Source organism: Pectinophora gossypiella, chromosome 23 (assembly GCF_024362695.1).
Source record: "Pectinophora gossypiella chromosome 23, ilPecGoss1.1, whole genome shotgun sequence".
Taxonomy (NCBI): Eukaryota; Metazoa; Arthropoda; class Insecta; order Lepidoptera; family Gelechiidae; genus Pectinophora; species Pectinophora gossypiella.
The window spans coordinates 7,518,280-7,541,099 of NC_065426.1; the positions used below are offsets into that span (position 1 = coordinate 7,518,280).

The 22,820-nt window shown below is 38.8% G+C and overlaps 1 protein-coding gene across 2 annotated transcripts; it reads right to left on the reverse strand.

Annotated features, from left to right (window-relative positions):
- Positions 1 to 1,755: 1,755 nt before the first annotated feature.
- LOC126377521 (regulation of nuclear pre-mRNA domain-containing protein 2) lies at positions 1,756 to 22,820 on the reverse strand. 2 transcript variants are annotated; one of them, XM_050025302.1, is made up of 15 exons: positions 22,040 to 22,820; positions 21,468 to 21,615; positions 19,237 to 19,366; positions 18,532 to 18,707; positions 16,689 to 16,866; positions 15,362 to 15,490; positions 14,241 to 14,360; positions 13,284 to 13,403; positions 12,986 to 13,053; positions 12,308 to 12,424; positions 11,714 to 11,792; positions 10,290 to 10,379; positions 9,464 to 9,561; positions 8,300 to 8,381; positions 1,756 to 7,684 (listed from the first exon to the last, which is right to left on the reverse strand). In XM_050025302.1, exons 1-15 carry the CDS (start codon positions 22,324 to 22,326, stop codon positions 7,119 to 7,121), a joined length of 2,388 nt encoding a protein of 795 aa, XP_049881259.1. In that variant the 5' UTR covers positions 22,327 to 22,820; the 3' UTR covers positions 1,756 to 7,118. The 2 variants fall into 2 exon arrangements, with proteins under 2 accessions (XP_049881259.1, XP_049881258.1); XM_050025301.1 differs by having other exon boundaries at positions 1,756 to 7,687; positions 22,040 to 22,813.

The following is a 22,820-nucleotide window of genomic DNA, read 5'->3' on the forward strand; positions in this document are numbered from 1 at the left end:
CATCGTAACGAAAACTGAGGGATGATTCAGACCATGATTCTGAGTTGATATCAAGTGTTTTTTTTCCGTCGCCAAAGCATAGTACTGAAATTAAAATACTTAATTAAAAAATACACTAAAATTTTCATGAATTTTCCGACAGCAAATTCCACTTGATATCAACTCGGAATCATTGTCTGAATTATCTCCCTCAGTATTCGTTACGGTGCGGTGTCACTAACACCCATACGTAATCGTACGCACTTGTACGGGGTGTAAGTGACATCGTAACGAATACTGAGGAGGGTGATTCAGCTCATTATTCTGAGTAAATGTCAAGTGGAATTTTCCATCGCAAAAGTAAAGCATTGAAAATAATTTAAAAAACAGAAAATCATGAATTTCGCGACCGAAAATTCCACTTGTTATTAACTCAGAATAATGAGCTGAATCATCCCCCTCAGTATTCTTTCCGATCCACTCTGTTTAGCCACGAGTAAGTTTAAAATTACTCGTGATCCACTGCCGTCTACGGGAGGTATATCATGTTTGCTGCACCTTCAGGGCGCTTAAAAATTCATAACATCTGTATCCTCGGAGGGTTAGGCAGAAGTGTATAGTGTATGCTTACACCCACTTCTCGCCAGATGTTTTAGTCCCATGTAATAGGAGGCGTGTCGTGAACCATACATAATCATGTAAGGTCACGAATTATCTGAATTCTGAATCACATTCCAAAACTGAAAAGTGTCATAGTTATATGAAATACCTATGGGGCAAAATACCCACAAATGGGCAACGTGCCCATAGCTGTCTAAATATAGGGTAAAAAACCAACGATGTTAGAATATGTGATTAGAATGTGATTCAGAATTCAGATAATTCGTGACCTTACATGATTATGTATGGTTCACGACAAGGCGAGCCTATTGCCACTAACCGGGCACATATCTTGGAAACCACGTGAAATCAATTATTTATGATCCAAACATGAATTCAAACTCAAAGTCTAATTAATAAATTAGCCATTTAGCCAAGCAATAAATTCGTTTTATGGTAAATTAACGAAAGTAATAAGCAGGTAATTTTATATTATACTAGTTTTTATTCCACCAACCCGTAGTGGAGCAGCGTGGTGGAGTACGTTCCATACCCTTCTGAATATCGGGAGTCTCATATCCCCATTTAAACGCGGTAAGAACCCGTTATTATGTGCTTTAATTATTATACCCTTCTGGTTGATTGAGGGGAGGCCTGTGCTTAGCAGAGGGACGCATATAGGCTATTGTTAATGGAAACAATGTATTCTATGAGGATTTTGAAAGAATTAACGTTAAAGTGATTTGTAACAATGGTGCTGATTGCAGTAAACACCATCTAATTTTATTTTAAATTATACCTGTCATTTTCTAATCCGCCGGAAACGAAAGGGACGGGTAATCGACAGGAATAAAATTTATGAAACACGTCAATTTTAGGCAGATATTTTAAAAAATCCTTCCGAAAGTTTATATTTGCCAATAACCCGACAGAATTAAGTTGACAGCACACCAGCCTGAAGTTGCATATCAGCCCGGGTTATTCATTAATTCACTGATACATTTAAAAAATAACAGTTGTCAATCATCCGTCCCTTTTCCTTTCATCGGATAAGAAAATGACGGGTATAATTTAAAATAAAATTAGGAGGTGTCCGCAGGAGCCGGGCCATAAGTCATTTTAAAATTTCGGTAAAAATCTACGTAAACCTGACAAGAGACAAAATAATATACACCCTTATTATTAAGCTTTATTATAGTAAGCAAAAAGCATTTATTCTACTCCATACCGCTGTCAACCTAGCCAGTATTGCGAAACATAGCGAATTTCTATTTTTTTTTTATATTAAACTTTAAACTATATCTTGACTATTATCTAACTATAACTTGACTATTTTACAACTTTTCCAACTATAAAAAAACTCTTTATTTTACAATTCTAAAATAAAGCCTGAAATCGTTAACTTCAGGCTATTACATAGTAAACTATTTTTAACGGGTCGATAAGGATTGAACGTCAGGAAAACAAAATTAGTAACGATCAATGACGTATCGACCCGTTAAAAATACTTTACTATGTATAAAGTGCGTGAAAAAGTGACTATTTCAGTCTAAAAGGAAACACTCTTTTACTCAACAATACATTTTGTAAACTATAAAATAATTCGAGACTATATTTTACAAAGGACTTTACAGGCTACGGTCCTCAAAAACAATATAGATGGCGCTGTATAGATTTTCCTTCGTTTAACCTTCTCATTTCATGTATAACAGACATATGCATCTTTTATCTTTGTTTTTGGGTATAAATGATGACCTTTTTTATTACACCCAAGCACAATTACATCTTCCACCCATTATTACATAAACAGCCTATATACGTCCCACTGCTGGGCACAGGCCTCCCCTCAATCAACCCACCCATTATTATTCTGATCAAAATAAAGAGAAGCAATATAGGTAGCAACATGATTCTATACATAATGTGATCCAAATATCAAACAACAATTATTTTTATACAGGGTGTTAGTGACATCGTAACGAAAACTTTGAGGGGTGGTTCAGGCCATGATTCTGAGTTGATATCAAGTAGAAATTTCCGTCGCAAAAGTATGGATTGGAAAATAATTAAAAAGAAAAGAAAAATTTTCATGAATTTTTTGACACAAAATTCCACTTGATATCAACTCAGAATCATGGTCTGAACCATCCCCCTCAGTATTTGTTACGGTGTCACTAACACCCATACCTACTTATATGGCTACCGTATGTACTTGTACGAGGTGTAAGTGTCATCGTAACGAATACTGAGAGGGATGATTCATCTGATTATTCCGAGTTAATATCAAGTGGAATTTCATGTCAAAAAATTCATGAAAATTTTTCTTTTCTTTTTAATTATTTTCCAATCCATACTTTCCATCGCAAAAGTATAGAATTGAAAATAATTTAAAAAAAACTATAAAAAAGTCATGAATTTTGCGACGGAAAATTCCACTCGATTTTAACTCAGAATCATGGTCTGAATCAACCCCCTCAGTATTCGTTACGATGTCACTAACACCCAGTATATATATTATGCTTCTGCCATTAAATTATATTGTATTAATTATGTACCCGACTAATGAGAAAGTAGGCAATTATCACGTTAAAACTGTACAACGCCATCTATATTGTTTTTAGTGAACGTAGCCTGGAAAGACCCTCATTAGGCTGACACTATCGGTGAAGACAACATAATATTTTATCTTTAAGTACGCACCAGTGCGAGCGAAAGCATCATAATTCTATCTCACTCGCACTCGTGCGAAATTAAATCCTTCATACAAAAATACTATATTTCCACAGAATGTGACAGGTATTATACAACAAAAATAGAATGGTATATCTAACTCAAGAATTTCCACTAATCCGCTCGTGTTGTAGAATTAGGAACATAAAAATCGCAAATTGACAAGTATACGTTCCACAATGGGACTTTCAAAACAGTCTCTATAAAATAGTCAAGCGTGTGAGGGCATTTACAGAAAAGGAAAACAATTTTTCAGGAAACAATATTTTAGTGTTTAACTCACATACAACCATAGGTTGCGTTCCAAAACATTCAACCATCTCCGTCTCCCTAGCGTTATGCCGACATTCACAAGATCCGCTTACCTAACCTGAAGATTTGGTAGGTCCGGTTTTTTATACATTAGTGCGTTTCAACACATCAAATAAACAATATTCCACACAACACATACACATTTAGAAACGATTAATGATAAAAATTTATTCCCTGTTAAACGCAACATGATTATACTCCCGTCTCTTTCGTACTAAGCTGTATACCATTAGTGCGAAAGAGACGAGAGATATATCTCTTTCGCACTAAGCGATGCACTATATGTCTATCCTGCTGTCGTTCTTATCATGTTACGTTTAAGTATAATAAGTCTTGAGTCTTACAAAAAAGTATAAAATTAATGGTTTGACTACGGATACACATTTTTTTTACCCAGTGCGGTTTTTATGTAATCTGTCTTTTTATACTTGTCCTATGTAAAATATACACCTTAACGATGCTGAGTCCAGAACACACCATCTAAGTTTATTTTGAGTTATACCTGTCATTTTCTTATCCGCCAAAAGGGAATGGGACACGTCAATTTTAGCCAGAAAAACTAGATCCTCCCAAAATTTATATTGGCCAATAACCCGACAGAATTAAGTTGACAGCAAAAGTCAAACGGGTTACATATCAGCGTGATGCCTTATTTGCCCGATTTATTTATTCATTCATACATTCATTTTGAAATTAATTTAATCATCCGTCCCTTTCCTTTTCGGCGGATAAGAAAATGAGGGGTATAACTTAAAATAAAATTAGGTGTCTGCAGGAATAGAGGGCCAATGTCACTATTAAAAGTGCAGTTTTGGCCGAATAGGCTACTTGACAACCTACTCAAATAAGATATTTTTTACGAAACATCATAACGAAAGTTTTCTTCGGAGTTTGTATGGAAATACTGTCCTGTGACGTCATCAATAAAAGCGGTCAAACGTCGTACTCATTGTTACAATTGATAATTAAAAATCGAAAATAAGTCGAAAAGTTAAATGAGATTGATTTTTGATCATCTTAAGACTGGCTTCTATTTCTTGATTAGCATTTTATATCTTTGACCCAGTCAAATACCCTATTGTCTTTAAACAAATACTCGTAAAATCCAGTAAACTTTGCATTTCATTGCGAATCTAGTGGTTGATATGTTTGTTTTGCTTGTGTATTTTGATTTTTTTCCCAATTAATTAAGAAGCATGTCAGATTTAAAACACTATAAAGAACATTACCATATTAAGAAAATTATTGTCTCTTTCCATCAACTTTGAAGCATAATCATATTCGATATTTTTTTTAAAGTTTAATAACTGAGATTATCAAATCAACTAGTATAAACTTTCCCGTTGCCAAATAACATTATGTAAAATTATACCGTCGCATTATAGCGAAAACCACGCAAGCGCCTTTTTGAAAAATCACATTGTGTTGTAATTTTCTGCAACAAAACCTTGATTTCTTTTAATTAATTTTATTCCGGGTGTATAACGGCCTCTGGGGTCCAGTGGTTGAGCGTTGGACTCACGTTCCGATGGCCCCGGGTTCGAAACCCGGTGGGGATATCACAAATATCACTTTCGGATCCCTAGTTTGATTAGGACATTACAGGCTGATCACCTGATTGTCCGAAAGTAAGATGATCCGTGCTTCGGAAGTCACGTTAAGCCGTTGGTCCCGGTTAGTGGTACTGATGTAAGCATGTAGTCGTTACATCAGGGGTGTTTGGCGGCTCAATAATAATCCTGACACCAGGGTTGACGAAATTGGTAGAAGAGAAGATTCCGCGTATAAATTAAGACCACAAACTTTTACCTGGATTGTAAATAACGCGTCTATTTTTCTCACATCCGTCTGTGATTTTGCAAAAAAAGGTTACACGGTTTTCCACCCTGCCTGTGGGTTTGTGTTCCAAATGTGTATATCGTACTATACCATACTCACATATCTGCATCACTAAACTGCCTTATTTGACTAACCTAATTTATAATTAATTTATTTACAACTAAATATTGCAGTAAAAATACGCTGATTTTGTTGCAACATTTATAACATGTTATTAAACATTGATGACTTTGATGTATGTATAATATGTTACATATTTGCTTATGTTATTTAAAAATGGGTATCAAATATTAAAGTATATAAGGCTTTGTTTATTATTAGGCACTTCCGATTTAGAATATGCTACTCGACAACTTAGCCAAATGAGATAGTTTTTACGAAACGTCAAAACGAAAGATTTCTTTGGAGTGTGTATGGAAATACTGTCCTGTGACGTAATTAATAAAAGCGGTCAAACGTCGTACTCATTGTAACTTAATTCATAAATAAAATTCTCGAATAAGTCGAAAAGTAAAATGAGATTGATTTTTGATTATCTCAGACTGGCTTCTATTTCTAGATTAGCATTTTATAATTTATCTTTGACCCAGTGAAATAGCCCTTTAAAAGTAGTGGGCGCCAACTTTAGGCTATCCCACAGAGATAAGGAGGGTTAAAAAGGCCAAATTGAAACTATTCTTCTAAGAAAGCAATATTGTTATTTGACACTTGTTGACTGTCAATTGCAATATTGCTTTTTAGATGAATTGTTTCAATATGGCCTTCTTAAGCTCCAAAATCGAACATCTGACTGGGAATCCGAAACCGGGAATCAACATACTGACTTTACAGATTTTTGATCAAATAATTCACATGGACAGAATGAGGACTGCAGTGGTATAATGGTTACCAGACTCATCCCGGCTTGGCATTGCGGGTTCGAATACCGTCCGAGTCAGAATTATTCCAACTTTTCTCTTGTAGGGTTCTCCCAAACACGAGTAAGTCTTATAAAAACAAAAATAACATCTGTTGAAGTATTACCATTTTGTACTTGGTTATGCAAGAGCAAGAGAGTAGTATATTACCTCTCTCTTTCTATGGGCAGTGTATCTATTGCGTTTCTCATATCTATCCCCCAATATACCTTACTATACTCAACCAATTACCAGACCTAATAAATTGTATACTCATTCTCGTATAGATCCTCCTTTTGCGGCATTTTAACATGATACAACAACATGAACAGATTGTAGTGTTGTTTACTCTTGTAATTTTTTTGTTTTCTAAAGCAGTTTTCTGGAGGAAAACTCAAGTTAATAACTCGCCTTAATAATGATTGAACCTCTTTTCCACACGCCGGACACTCCATTCAAAAAAAATATTGCTACCGTGTGTCGTGTAACGCGTAAGCGCGGAGACCCAGTCCCTTACTCCTTAGTGGCTTTCTGCCATTTAAGACTAAAGTAAGACCGAGATTGGGTGAAATCGGCGCCCGATACGAATTGGTGCGGGACGGAGTTACCATCCTATACGTTATATTATTCTTCATTCTATGCCTTTGGTGTACAATATAGAATAAAATCTACAATTAATAAATCTGAACTAGATCTGCAACGTTTATTTACTGCAATATTTCCACTTCAATACTATTTTACACTACACTTTACAATCACAGATCACCAAAACCTTTGCCGCGGGCCCATCCATCTGTTCGGGGGCCTAGGTCCGTTCCTGGGCCACATTTGGGGGCCAAACGGGGGTCTAAAGTTAGTCCTCGGCCCCCAATTTCTAGGGAACCTTTGGTTATTAAAAGGTCTTTGTTGCCACTCACTTTCATTGAAGTTTTCGAACTCTGGTGAGGGTTGATTCCTGCCCTCCAACTGGAGTTCGAGCCTACGTTCTTCTTCGTAGGCACTGTCGTTTGAGTTATCTTCCTTTTCTTCTCTCGGGAAAGGAGGGAATGACTTGTTGAAAGGTAATTGCATACTAGGCATGTTGAGGGTTTTGAGTCCTACAGGCATATTGTCGAATGGGTTAGATAGTGGGGGTAAGATCGGCGCTGAATGCGGCGCAATCACCGGGTCCCTATCAAACTGGTCACCTTCAAACTCCCTGTTTATTTGCACGAGGCTATGGTTCTCCTTATGATTCTCCCTATGAGTCTTCCCATTATCGCCTCCGACAAGAACCTTGTTGTTGTTGAAGCTATTGCGTCTGTGTTCGTTTTGATTCTGGTACATTCCTTCTGAAAAGAAGATGCAATTAGAATTATAAGAGTTGCTTCGAGGTTCTATAAGTCACCACACATAGAAGCAGTACTGTTCCGAGGCGGTAAGCGGGAGTTCGTATATCGCTCCGTTCGTATTCCATTCCGAGGCAGGAAGCGGGAGTTCGTATGAAAACTGAACTCTGAAAGTGTGTATACGAACTCGATCGGTACAAACTCCGCCTCTAAATACCTTAAAAGGTGTAATTATTCGACCACATACATACAGTTCAAGTCCATAAGCCCGACTGAAATAGGCAGAGGCAGATTTCAAAAAGAAAATAATTGTATACTGAAGGATATAATACGTAAAACAGAAGGTGCCCTTGCGAAAAGTTGCCGCTGAAACGCGTGCAAAGGCAGCGCCGGTAGCGAACACTTGTACTAACTGTTAGTGTTCATAATAATACGACATACCGTCACTAGATGGCACTTATTTCCATATGTAAGCTTATAAGGTAAGCGACATCTAGTTATTCCATGGCGAAGTAGATACTACGGATCCTACAATGCTACACAAAAAAGGGCGCGTAAAGAGCATTGGTTCTAAATCTAAAACGTATGTAAGAGGCCAGATATAGTAGGACTTACGTTGGTCTTCGTCTTCTGAGAGATCCATGTCCACACTCTCGACAATGTCGCTCGGAGGCACCATCGGGGGAACTCTGTAGTCCTGAAACATATTACATGTTAGCTTGTAGAACTGGTGAAAACGGATACATTGAAGCAATTCATCTAAAAACGGAATGTTGCTTTTTGACTTTTTTAGATGTATAGCACAATTTATTTATTTATTTATTACAACGTGGGCTTTTTAGCCCAAAATGAGTTTATATGGGAATGTTCTAGATATATATTTATTATGGATAAGACAACCGCGCATATTGATAGCTCGGTTGCGCTCAAACGGAGACGCACTCTATCTCTGTCGCTCCACTCTGTCTCTGTCACGAGCACAAAAGCCCCTATTACATCTTTTGTGCCGACGGAGTTCCGAAAAATCAACGTTATTATTACCGCACTGTGTTTCGTTATTTATGTGGATCGTGTACTGATGGCCAAAAGATTGACCACAAGCCATAATCACGGGCGGACGTTGATGATAAGATGGATATGATGAAACTTATGGTGACAAGGGATCAGCCCATCGTTAATTACAACTGCCCATCATGTTAGAAAGAACACATTCCCTCTGGGGTGACTTTTTGGTTGTTTTTTTTTTTTTTTTTTGGAATTCGCACAGACAGGCAGCCGCTTCTGTAAAAAACCGGACCTGTCAAATCTTCAGGTTAGGTAAACGGACCCTGTGAAAAACGGGATGACGCTAGATGGACTTCTTCGTCTATCGTGTGGGTTGTGAGGTGGATTACCATCCTTATCAACCCCGGTGTCAAGGTTACTATTGAGCCGCCAAAGGCCCCTTACATGACTCATGTAACGACTACGCACTTACATCAGTAAGTAGAACCGGGACCAACGGCTTAACGTGCCTTCCGAAGCACGGATCGTCTTACTTTCGGACAATCAGGTGATCATCCTGTAATGTCCTAACCAAACTAGGGATCTCAAAGTGTTTTTTTGTGATATGTCCCCACTGGGGTTCGAACCCGGGACCTCCGGGTCGTGAGCCCAATGTTCAACCACTGGACCACGGAGGCCATTAGGGATATGGTGATGAATGTTTTTGTCATTATTATAGAAAAATAAGCAAATGTGAGTAATAGGTAATTGTTTTACACTCGCATGGTCACTTACTTGGTCTATTTTTGGTGCAGCGGGCCTGAGATCAACGACCGGGGCGATCGGCCGAGGCGGCTGATGCGTCAGGGAAATTAGATTCCTATGGTCCACGTCTGGAAATATGAAGAATTAGTTTATTCGCAGTGCGAGCGAGACACAATCCGCGAGCTCTTCCATTTACTCTTTAGCGTGATACCTAGTTATAGCTAGAGGGGGTAAGGTAAATTCATAATTCATTTATTCGCCTTAAAAATGAAAGAACGAAACATTTATTATTTAGGACACCACAGACACGGTAAAAATGGTAGGTACAGTTTGCAGATGGTCAGCATTTAGCATTAGGTCAACATTTTTAATTATGAAAATTATAACATGCAAATAATAATGACAAGAAGATATTAAATTATTAAACTAAAATAAATTAACGAATATAACAATTATTATTTCCAAATCAAAAAGTCATTCATTACAAAACAATACAGAAAAACAATGTCATAGAATAAAATCGATAAAATAATAATAATTGACCGGCATTATCGATATCAACCGATCTTAGTTCGGTCTTATTCGTCATTCGGTAACATCTACGGCTGAACCGAGGCTTTTCTTGCAGCTTCTAGGATAGTCTCAAACTAGACAAATTAGTTACTTCTTACTAAACGTCAACACACGAAATTACCATGGAATTCGTATGAAAAAGCAACTGTGAAGTCATAGAAAAAAGTGTCAAAACTTCGCACTTATTATTACATAAGTTGAATAGAAAAGTCTGCCTGCGCAAACCTTAACGGAAATAGGCGTGAGCTTATGTATGTATATAAATAGCAAGTTATCAATGTACCTTGTTGTCCTGTCGGGTGTCGCACGGCCGCGTTAGGAAGCGGCGGCGGCGGCAACGTCGGCAGTAGTCTATGGTCGACGTCTTCCATATCTATAACACATGTACTATTCACAACGAGAAAAATACTACGCAACCATTAACGCGCAACATGTCACGCTCAACATGTATGGCAACGTTGCACAACAGCGCGCGACGTTGCCAGCTGAAGCGCAACATGTCACGCTCAACATGTATGGCAACGTTGCACAACAGCGCGCGACGTTGCCAGCTGAAGCGCAACATGTCACGCTCAACATGTATGGCAACGTTGCACAACAGCACGCGACGTTGCCAGCTGAAGCGCAACATGTCGCGCGGTTATTTGTTTAGAGATCATTGTTAGTTGAGCATCAGTTGTTGTCGAGAGGAGACGTGACGCGCAACAACTCTAGTTCCTCTGGCGATATATTGTCGACGACAGAAGTGTATGAGATGCGTAGAGAGACAACGTTGTTAAATAAGTTTCGCGCTAACTTTCAACATGTTGGGCAACATGTTGCGCGCCAAATGTTGCTAAGTGGAAACGCAGCTTAAATGGTGTAGGAGCCCGTTCTTAGTTTAAGTCTGAACACCCACTTCTCTTAATATAGTTGATAAGGTAAGTTAATGAAAGACGATAATTATTCAGTTATTTAGTTTACAAGATAGAATTAAGGTAGAGTATCGCTTACGTTGAGATTAATTATTACACTAATGATTATTACTAAGTAAGTGAAATAGTCAAGCAGCCTGAAAGTAGGTTGTGCGTGACGTAGGTAAACTGTGCAGTTCGAGACCGTACAAATGGAAAAGTCTGAATCGGAGGGTATTTGAACGCGTAGCTCTTGTCAAGCCGGGATGAGAGTGTACGTGGCCAAATATTCTCTAGGAGGTAAGAACTATGTCGCGCTGCGCCGCGTGTGCGTTTCGATACTATTGTCTAGTCTATATATATATAAAATCGAAATGTCACGGGCTGACAGTTTCATCACGAAATCTCAGAGACTACAAGTGCTAGGAGTTAAATTATACTTATAAGAGGTTACTTTGAGGACGTAGATGCTGGACTAATACGGAATTTTGAGAAATTCAACTAGTAAGAGAGTAAAAATGGGGTGGCAACGTTTGTATGAAACTTCTATAGTTTTAAGAGAAAGAATATTTAGCCGCGCCACACCGCGCAAGTGCGAATTGAGCTTTACACCACCGCCTCATATTGTCCATGTGATTTTATTTCGGCCAACGCTAGTGCCATCTATACGAAACATTAAGTATTAAGACTTCTTGGATCGATAACTTACACGTCGATTTCAACCTTTCAACTTATCGCATTTCCGGACTCGGTGAATATGTTTTTCTCTGTTATGTTACGAGTTTTGGCAATATTTCTCACTATATGTACTTACTCCCTAATAAAGGCAAAACGGGCGGCGGCGGCGGCGGGGGCAGAATCCCTCTATGATCCACGTCTGCTGGAGGTATGTCCTGAAATATATAACAGTAATGATAATCTTGAAAGTAGCATTGCGCACTTACTTTATATGCGCAAATGTCAAAGCAATATTGCTAATATTGCTTTTTAGATGAGTTGCTTCGATGTGGCCTTTTTAACCCCTGTTTTGACAATTCTTTAAACAAAAAGACTTGTCTTTTTCGCCTAAATAAGTACCAACGCAGCTGTGAAAATAAAGAATTTTAATTTGTGTGTCATGCACCTATCACGTTGGTCTTACAGAAATTTGAGTGTGGTGTGATCTAAGTACCCAGATCATTTTGGGATGGATGACTACCCCAATTGGGATAGTCGTTAGCTTATGTTCTGTTATTAAAAAACGTAAGACGATCCGTGCTTCGGGACGCACGTTAGCTGATGTAAGTACGAAGTCGTTACATGAGCCATGTTAGGGGCCTTTGGCAGCTCAATAATAACCCTGACGCCAGGGTTGATGAGGTTGGTAATCCACCTCACATTGAAGAGAAATAAACGTAATAATACCTACCTGTGTGTGAGGGTAGACGGGCGCGCGCGGCGGCGGTGGCTGCGGCGGCTGCGGCGGCGGGGACTCCGGCGTGTCGGGGAACACGCCGCGCAGCAGCGGCGGCGGCACCGGCGCCGGCTGCAGGACATGGTGACTAGTGACGGGCAACATTGTGGCTAATGGCGGGCAACATTGTGACTAATGGCGGGCAAGATTGTGACAAATGGCGGGCAAGATTGTGAAAAATGGCGGGCAAGATAATGACTAATGGCGGGCAAGATTGTGACTAATGGTGAGCAAGATTGTGAAAAATGGCGGACAAGATTATGACAAATGGCGGGCAAGAATGTGACATATGGTGGGCAACATTGTGACAAATGGCGGGCAAGATTGTGACAAATGGCGGACTAGATTGTGACTAATGGCGGACAAGATTGTGACAAATGGCGTTCAAGATAATAACTAATGGCGGGCAAGATTGTGGTAAATTTTGCTTGCAGCAGTCCAGTCGGTGAGATACAGGCAAGTTTATGGATCCAAAGTAAGTACGTAGATACATGAGCTATGTCAGGAGCCTTTGACGGCTGAACCAGTGGTGAAGTATAAACAATTTTGAATTTATAAAGTGAAGTAGACGCGTTATGATCATCACGTTGAAAATAATTGTACAAAGTATATAACGTAGATGTAGACACAAACCGGAATACTCCACGCGCTGTTATTGTTCCATTGAGTATTCAGTTCAGGGTGGTAGGGCTCTGGATCATCTGCAATCAAAATACATAACTGACAAGCGTTCTTCAACTGGATACGGCTCTACACTAATGAAGCTGATCATCATCATTGGCCACAACATCTCGACAGACGATGGCAAGATTGGTACTGGTCTCTTGGCGTTAGCAATTTATCAGAGCATGACGTCACGTGGCAACCGATGGGGGGCGATACGATGAACATGTCCAACGAACAACTAATGAAGCTAATGAAGTATACTTACCAGTGATGGTGGTGGTACCGTAGAAAGACGTGGGCGGCGCCGGATTGGGCGCCCCATCGGGGGTGAGCAGATCCAGCCCCGGCAGTGAAGCCCCCTTCTGTGGTAGCGTCGAGCTATGCACTACAACAACAATCGTCATTACAATAAATATTTTAGACGAAATGTATACAACGCTAATAATGACTATGGATTACTTTGATTTAGAACCTATATTATTATACAGCTTCAAGAGAAGATGCTTGCAATTTTGGCGGCGAGGACTTCTTTTGGCGGGGGGGGGGGGGGGGGGGGTTGGTATTTTGGTATGGTTTGATTATTGAACCAACATAAGCGGTAAAATATGTTGTATAATTAAGAATGGCTATGGAGGAGCGGATCCTGTCGTCACAGGTGTTTTTGCACTTACTAGCAGGCTCCAACCCTGATTATTGTTAATTAAGGTTATTGTAAACGAAATAAACTTTATTTTATTTTATAATGTGGCGCCATCTGTTGCGTGTAGGCGGAACTTGCTCATCAACTAGTTGGGTCCGCCACACACACAAGTATTAGATGTTAATTTCAACTTGATACCGCCACGCGTTCCCGAGAAAAACAGACATACGGACAGACGGACGGACATAATACATACATACATAAACAGCCTATATACGTCCCACTGCTGGGCACAGGCCTCCCCTCAATCAACCGGAGGGGGTATGAAGCATACTCCACCACGCTGCTCCAATGCGGGTTGGTGGAGTTGTTTTTACGGCTAATAGCCGGGACCAACGGCTTAGCGTGCCCTCCGAAGCACGGGATCAGACGGACGGACAAGTGATCCTAAAAGGGTTTCGTTTTTCCTTTTGACGTTCGGAATCCTAAAAGTAGATGGACTTACCCATTTCCTTTTATGAAAATAAATTATCACAACATTCTAGAAAAGGGCTTTACTAGTAATCTAAGTAAATTAATTACCTGAACTATTGTCCGAATTCGACTGGTTACTTTCGTTCGGTACTAACGTCTTCAAAAAATTGTTGATGTCAAAATCTTGCTTCTCATTTGGCCTTGAATTTATTACTTCTATTTTGTTGGCTGTAAAATAAAACAAATATCATTTTAGTATATTTAAACTTGCTTAGGTGGCTAAATAAAAATTTGCTAATCGCGTTTTGTCGCGTTATCGCGCCAGCCATATACGTATGGCTGTTACTCCGATTGTGATCAAACTCCAAGTCGTAAAATCTGACAGAGAGATTGTGTCCTCTAACATGATGGACTAATGTTATGGGCGACAGGCTGATCCCTTATCACCATAAGGTTCATCATATCCATCTTAGGACTTCGTATCAACAGTGGCTGCAAGTTGTCTTTGATTACTTGTGGCTCTGCCCACCCCATTAGGGATTACGGGCGTGAGTTTATGTATGTATGTATACAGGGTGTTAGTGACGTCGTAACGAAAACTTTGAGGGATGATTGTGACCATGATTCTGAGATGATATGAAGTGGAATTTTCCGTCGCAAAAGTATGGAACAGAAAATAATAAAAAGAAAAACAAAAATTTTCATGAATTTTCCGACGGAAAATTCCACTTGATATCAACTCAGAATCGTGGTCTGAATCATCCCCCTCAGTATTCGTTACGGTGTCACTAACACCCATACCTACTTGTATGGGTACAGTATGTACTTGTGCGGGGTGTAAGTGACATCGTAACGAATACTGAGGGGGATGAAACAGATGATTATTCTGAGTTAATATCAAGTGGAATTTTTCGTCGCAAAAGTATAGAATTGAAAATAATTAAAAAAAAAATAATTAATTTTGCGACGGAAAATTCCACTTGATATCAACTCAGAATCATGGTCTGAATCATCCCCCTCAGTATTCGTTACGATGTCACTAACACCCTGTATAAAGCTTTTTCGAGAAAATAAAATATTTTAAGACGTATAAAATAAGCATTTGTAATTTTTAAAATACTTATCCGAAGACTGCCAACTAGCCAATTATATATACACCTGATGCTCTGTTGCGGGTTGGTAAGTGACGAATTTGTCCCAACATTCTACGTATTGATAAACACTCTTACCACTAATATCAGAGTCATTGAAGATCGCCATGGGGTTGTCTGAGGTGAGGAAGGAAGAGAGGCCCAGGTTGTAGAGAGACCCGTCCGCAGACATAGACGTGTTGAATGTTTGATCTATGTTGTATGATACTGAAACAATACAATATTGTCATCTTATAAATAAATAAATAAAAAGAAGTTTATTCAACCACAAATATTTTTACAAAATTGCTTAAACCTAATTACATGTAACACATTATCAGTTGTGGCCGAAAAGGAGTAGCCTCAGCATTGCTGCTGCTTTCAGTCACCCCCTGTATGTAATCAACAGAGTCGCTACACTGGACGCCGCGAGAACATCTTACCAAAACAACAACACAATTAAAATTTAGACAGAAACATAAATATAAACCATGCCGCAATTTGGTCGACCAACTGGCGAGGAATAAACGGAAGTACTTTTCGGGGAAATCAGGTTTTTATTTCCAATTGCTTGAGGTTTTTTGAACCTCAAGTAGCCACTGTTTACACCTTATTTTAAAAGAAAGTATAGTACAAGCCTCGTCATCACTAATTTATGAGCCACGCTTTTGTCGATGTAGCATTCTCCATTCTTTCTCTATTCTCAATTTTGAACAAGGTTTTGAACACCCTGATTGTGCCAGTTTCATAGATACTTTCGCGTAGTCCTTACGCAAAGAATTGATCAATAAGATGGTATCAGTTAAAAGCTTTGCTTCATAATGGCTATCATCATCATCAGCCCATTAACGTCCCCACTGCTGGGGCACGGGCCTTCCCTGATGGATAGGGAGATCGGGCCTTAAACCATCACGTGGGCCCAGTGCGGATTGATGGTTATTAACGACTGCTAATGCAGCCGGGACCAACGGCTTAACTTGCCTTCCGAAGCAGGGAGGAGCTCGGGATGAAAACTTTTTTTTTTGTGGTCACCCATCCTATGACCTTTGCGAAAGTTGCTTCAACAATCGCAGACCGAGCGTGTTTACCGCTGTGCCACCGAGCTCCTCCGTAATGGCTATGCCAACCGTCAATTAACTTCTCCACTGCCAAAGGTCATGTGGTACACCAACTTGCTTCGAAGCCTGGTATCAAACTTGTACTAAAGAGTTATTAATTTATCTTAAGTGCAGTTTTCACTAACACAGTTGGCTCGACCATTATAGACGGCGATACGGCTCACCTATCACTTTGATCTACCAGAAATCTCGGTGAGGTATGGGTACCTAGTTCACCTTACGTAGGATGTACCTTTGACTATCCCATTGGAGTCGTGAAGTTATGACATTTTGACTTGGCTACGTTTTTATTGGAAGTATCAACTTACTGTCGTCCTCGCCTTCATTCTCCCCAGCGGTGGGCAGGTCCAGGTCCTCGTCAGGCCCGGGCGACGGCACGTCCTCATCCCGCTGAGGGGGCGAAGGCGCCGCGTTCGGCAGCGTCGGTATCAGCTCGTCCAACTTACGCTTCAACGCTCGAACGCGCGCGCCAAAGTTTTTATACGCCTGTGGATTTAAAATGCATAAATTCAAGTCGGTAAAAAGAAGACAGCCTCAGTGGTCTAGTGGTTAGTGCGTTAGGCTAGGAGGTCCGGGTTCGATTCTCGATGGGGACATTGTCGAAATCACTTTGTGAGACTGTCCTTTGTTTGGTAAGGACTTTTCAGGCTTGAATCACCTGATTGTCCGAAAAAGTAAGATGATTCTGTGCTTCGGAGGGCACGTTAAGCCGTTGGTCCCGGCTATTAGCCGTAAAAACATCTCCACCAACCCGCAGTGGAGCAGCGTGGTGGAGTATGCTCCATACATCCTCCGGTTGATTGAGGGGAGGCCTGTGCCCAGCAGTGGGACGTATATAGGCTGTTTCTGTATATAAAAAGAAGACTGCAACCACTTTGGATGTGAATGTTGGTATAGGCATATACTAAAGATTGCAGGTTCGAGTCCTGTCACGGTCGCCAAACTGTTAAGTACCTTCCTACTTGCTGGATTGTCTGCTTGGTGAAATTAATAATAACTCCAAAATATGTCTTCAAAACGATTATAATCGATTCTTAGTAATGCAAACAATGGTTTCAACTGACACTGGATGGTAACTGGCCATGTAGGGAACGGAGAGGCGCGCAGGCGCGGGTTGCAGTGCGCAGGCGCGGTACGGCGGCGGCGGGGCGGAGCGGGCGGCGTGTGCGACGACGGTAAGTATATACTTTATAACATTAGCTATGTATTTTTGTTCTTTACTAATTTTAATCTTTTTCTTTTCAGGTTTTCTTTCTTACAGGTATTTTCTTCTCTTGTGTTAACAATTCTACTTTGATACATTCATGATAACCCTAGCATTATCCCGTTTTTCACAGGGTCCTCTTACCTAACCTGAAGATTTGAGAGGTCCGGTTTTTTATAGAAGCGACTGCCTGTCAGACCTTACAACCCGCGAAGGGAAAACCAGCCCAATACAGGTTAGGTCACATACCTCCGAAAATGCATTTCTCGGGAATGTGGGTTTCCTCACGATGTTCATCAATCATTTATGATCCAAACATGAATTCGAAAACAAATTCGACAATCATTGGTGCAGGCCTATTCTGGATTCGAACCTGGGACCTCAAAGTGAGAGGCAAGAGTTCTACCAACTGGGCTACCACGGCTTCACACAGTCAGTTTAGTCAGTCAGTGTATTCAGTTGGAAGCACAGATAAAAAAAAAAAAAAAAAAAATTGTTTATTGTCATAGAAAAGATCGACACAAGATTGGGTACTACAGCTAGGACACACAAATGCTACAGAAGTATAACCCTGCTACCTGAACTAGGAGACCTGTATCTCAGGGAGCAGTGTTCAGCAATTACATCTTTTATAACATCAGTTTAGGCAGACCATTTTTAAACTGAATTTATTTGACAATAAACTGTGCTTAAATAAGAACAAATAAACATGCATTTTGTATGTAAATTGGGTTTGTGTGTGTGTGTGTGTGTGTGTGTATGTGTATATATTAGTGTGTGTGTGTGTTTGTGTGTTGTGTAACTGTGTGAGTGTTTGCGATAGCCCTACGACTTAAATGTTGTCTTGGGTTCAGAAACTGCTATCATGCTATAAGCAGCTTCCACTAATGCATGTACGTGTGCAATTAAAAAAGATTACTGCTATAAAAATGATTTTATACACTTACATAAGCTACAACTTTGACTTCGCCTCTCTGCGTGGAATAGTATTGATTAGCAGTTGTCAGGAGAGCTAGCAATGCTTCTCTTGCCACTATCTCCCTCTGCAACGCCTGCGTGTACCGCTCCACACATTGGATTCCCTCGTTTAATTCTTTCTCCACATCGTCTTTGTTACTTCTATCTGTATCGGAAGGAAGTTACAGTAAATATAATTTGAATAAAAATTAAAAACATAATGGCACCCACGTTGCCAGCACAGCACAGAACACAGGCAAAATTAAAGTTTTCAAATACTATAGAATACTCAGCACACCCATAGTTGAATTTCATGACTCAAATAAATTATTTTTTAATATATTGTTATGTATGTTGTTTCCATATCTCGAGACTCTAAGAGTCCATTAGTATATAGAGACCATTTTGGTAGGTGTGTGTGGGGCCGAAGTATTATAAATCAAATAACTTTGCCACCTGTTAGGGCCAATATATAACTCGAAGTTTATAAAAGCTGCATGTTTTATATTAGTAAACTAACATCTGAGACTTTTCGAGCTTATGATGAGAATGCTGACTGCAAAAAGATTAAAATATATTTAAATCCTTAAAACTTTTAATACAAATTAAAGAATATTGTATAAGAAAAGAAAAAATAAGAAAAAAAAGGAGAACCTGCTTACTAAAAAAGTTAGTAGATTAAGAAAATCTCTTACCCTTAAGACTAGCACAAAGAGCATCAGCGTCAGAGAGCTGTAAATGGCTCTCATGTATATACTTCAGCCTCAGGTCAGTGTCCGCTTCTAGGACTGTGCATTGCTTTATTTTGTTAACTAGCTGCTGTGGCTGAAAATAAATTAAAAAGTTTTTACATACATACATACATAAACTCACGCCCATAATCCCTAATGGGGTGGGCAGAGCCACAAGTAATCAAAGACAACTTGCAGCCACTGTTGATACGATGTCGTAAGCTGGATATGATGAACCTTATGGTGATAAGGGATCAGCCTATCGCCCATAACATTAGTCCATCATGTTAGATGACACAAAAAAGTTTTTAGTTATTCATTTATACCTGGTTCAGTTCATGGTTCATCAGAAACATGGAAGTACATGAAATACTGAAGGCAAACACTGTGCAACAGGAAATAAGATCTACTGCGGCACAGTACAAACCCCCTGGCTGAAACGCTCACAAAGCCTACCCACCAAAGACGACTGAAAAAAGCCGCAGTAATGGACTTGAGCAAATAGACTGCATTACCTTAAAGAAGAGAGCGTTCCATTGAAAATATCTCTGCACTGCCCTACCAACACCTGATCTGCTTATAGTCGACTGACTGATCGCAGATAAAAACGAAAAAAAAAAATTATACCTACATAAACATTTCTCAACTCTCTTCATTCCATACATGAATATATTATATACCTATGTCACATGAATGGAGAAAGTTAAGAGATGTTGCAAATTAATTTATTAGCCAAGTAATTTGGGAATTACAATCATCTCGAAAGAAGGAAGGAAGGAGTTATAAAACTGGCGATTTTATATATTTTGGACTGCTCTTTTTTTCAAAATTTGAACTTTGCCACTTCATATCTTTGCCTTTTGCTTTACTTTTTTGTTAGTATTTCTTTTCCTTTAATGTAACTCGCCTAACACATTAATTTATTGTTATGATTTATGATCGATAATTGCTCTAATAAAACATATACTGTGAAAATTATATCAGGACACCTATTATGAAAGTCACAGCTCTTCAAAGTTTGTCATACAAACAGTTATAAACCACCCACCTATTCTCCACAATATATCTCAAGAGATATATGAAATGGGCACTATTTCATATATTTAACATACAGAAATATAAAAAAAGTAAAAATAATTTGAAAATTTAGTCCTCTACAACTTTAAAATATACTCCACGGCCAGTTAAAGGATTAGACTCACCAATTTACAAACATCAGGTTAACTTTCGGCAAAATTATGCGATATAGATGTTACAATTACAACAATTACTATGTCAAACTATGGTTTGTAAACATAAACAGCCTATACATACATATACGTCACACTGCTGGGCACAGGCCTCAATCAACTGGAGGGGGATGGGGGAATGGCTTACACATCAAGACATTATAAATGACAAAGACATAAAATTTATTCAGCGGCTCCCCAGTTATATCTAATATTATAGATTTATTTTATAGGAGGCAGGACATCCATTTAAGGATGTTAAATCATAAGTACTCCGTGTTTTTTTAGTATGTGAACCTGTTTGGAAGGATAAGGTGACTCAATATTTGTAAAACATCCAACAAGACCTTTGTAAGTTAACTTTTATCAAAAGTTAGTACAATATTACATGAGAAGCTGTGATCGTGAGTTTAAACTTTCTGTATTGATCTTTTCATACAAAAATGTAACTTCTTTTCATACAATAATGTATACTTGCCACATATAGTTGTTTTCTTTATATATTTACTTTGGCTTTGGCTTTTATATATTAACATTTTCAGAAAACAGAAATCATTTATTCGCTTAGGATAGGTAGGTACAGAGTCACAATATGGTATAAAGCAGTGTTACAGCATCTCTATCCTGCTAATTATTATTAGCATGCAAATGTCAAATATTCAAAAATTCTCTAATACTATAAAAACTATTAGTAATAAGCCATTCGCGTAATTTAAAAGTCATAACTGTAGTGGGTCCGTTTTTAAATTTAACAGGTATCTTATTGTATACTTTTATGCACATGTTATGAGGACTTTCTAAACAGAGTATAGTTTTAGGACAGTAGTCCCTTGCTAGTTCGTGTGGTAGCTGTCTCCTTCTAGGATTAATATCAGCTGCTGTCTTAAACAAATGTCCATGCTTTTTAACAAATTTAAATACTTCTAGTATATACATACAAGGGACTTTCTGAGAAATTCAACTCACTTGGAAGTCTAAAGGATCATCATCTGTCTTCTTAACAGCTCCAGCACTGAGAAGGCCGGTCAAGTCTGACAGGAACTCCTCATCGTACACCGACCGTTGCTCCCATATTTTAAAGATGCGTAAGATTTTATGCCGTACCTTCTCATCCCTGAAAAGTAATAAAAGAACCATCAATAAAAAAAAAGGTTACAAAGAACATCTTTAAAGTCATAAGACCGAATGTTCTTTTAAAATCCAAATCCCATTGTTTAACTATTGTGTCTGGAAATCTCGGCCTTAGGAGGTTATATTTGGATAAGCTTGAGTAGCAACTAATCTGTCACTGTAATATGTTTATATTCATATCAATGTCTTGTGGCTGCAATATTCACTAATATGACTCTCTGTATATAACTAAATTATCATAAGCTAAAGTTCTGCATAACTATTATAATAAGACATACTACTTGACAATTTAATCAAATGAGATACTTTTTTAGAGACATCAAAACTGACAAAATTGGCCATTGTACTAGGCAGTTTACGTTATAGCGGGAATGAGGTTATAATAATTAGATCCGTAACTCACTAACCTGACTAAAGGTGTAGCCTTTTGCAAATTCAGGCCCCAACTTTCCACAAACTCATAGTTCTTCCTCTTACTGTACTGTATTACATCGTTTGCCAGGTAAAACAGTACCAGCCTCTGTTCTACCTTCACACGCTTCAATACGTTCAACCAACTCGCCACTATTTTCTTATGGTGCTCGCGTTGTTTCAAACACCAAGAAGACAAGGACTGTATACTCTCCTGTGTGTCCTTCAGCTGCGCCAGCCTCTTCTCAAAGGCTAAAGTATTGAATTCCTCAGTGTCACCCATTGTTATCAAACGAAAGACCGGATTTAACACACTTCACCCATTTGTATATCAAATACACGTGAACTGGAAATACTTAATTTACACAAGTATAACTACCGTTTTCAGGTTTTTTCAAAACAAAACCACATGTCGTACATAAATTCATACACAAATTATACACAGAACAAGTCGATTATTTGATAAAAGCTACAGAAAATTGAGTTTGTGTTTGGAAGCTTGATAAGGCATTTAGTTTATTATTCACTCAGCACATTCAAGTCACAACCATTTATATTTGAGAAATATAATTGGATTAATAAAAAGAAGATGGAAATAATACTTTTCGCTACTTTTATACATGGAAATTAAGTAATTATCCCGAAATATTCGCCAAGACAACAACCGCCATTTTCTATTAAGATTTTTTTTTTAATCCAACCGAGGAGCGCCGACTCTTTGGAAACGTCTGTTTAGTAGTCACATGATTCTCACTCGTTTTTCACTTATGTTAAAAC

Coding starts and splice junctions, on each gene's coding strand:
- LOC126377521 (XM_050025301.1), bottom strand. CDS start 22,326: ATGGGTGACACTGAGGAATTCAATACTTTAGCCTTTGAGAAGAGGCTG. Junction 18,708..19,236: donor TCTTTGTGCTAGTCTTAAGG/GTAAGAGATTTT, acceptor CTTCCGATACAG/ATAGAAGTAACAAAGACGAT. Junction 15,491..16,688: donor GAATGAAGGCGAGGACGACA/GTAAGTTGATAC, acceptor GTATTGTTTCAG/TATCATACAACATAGATCAA.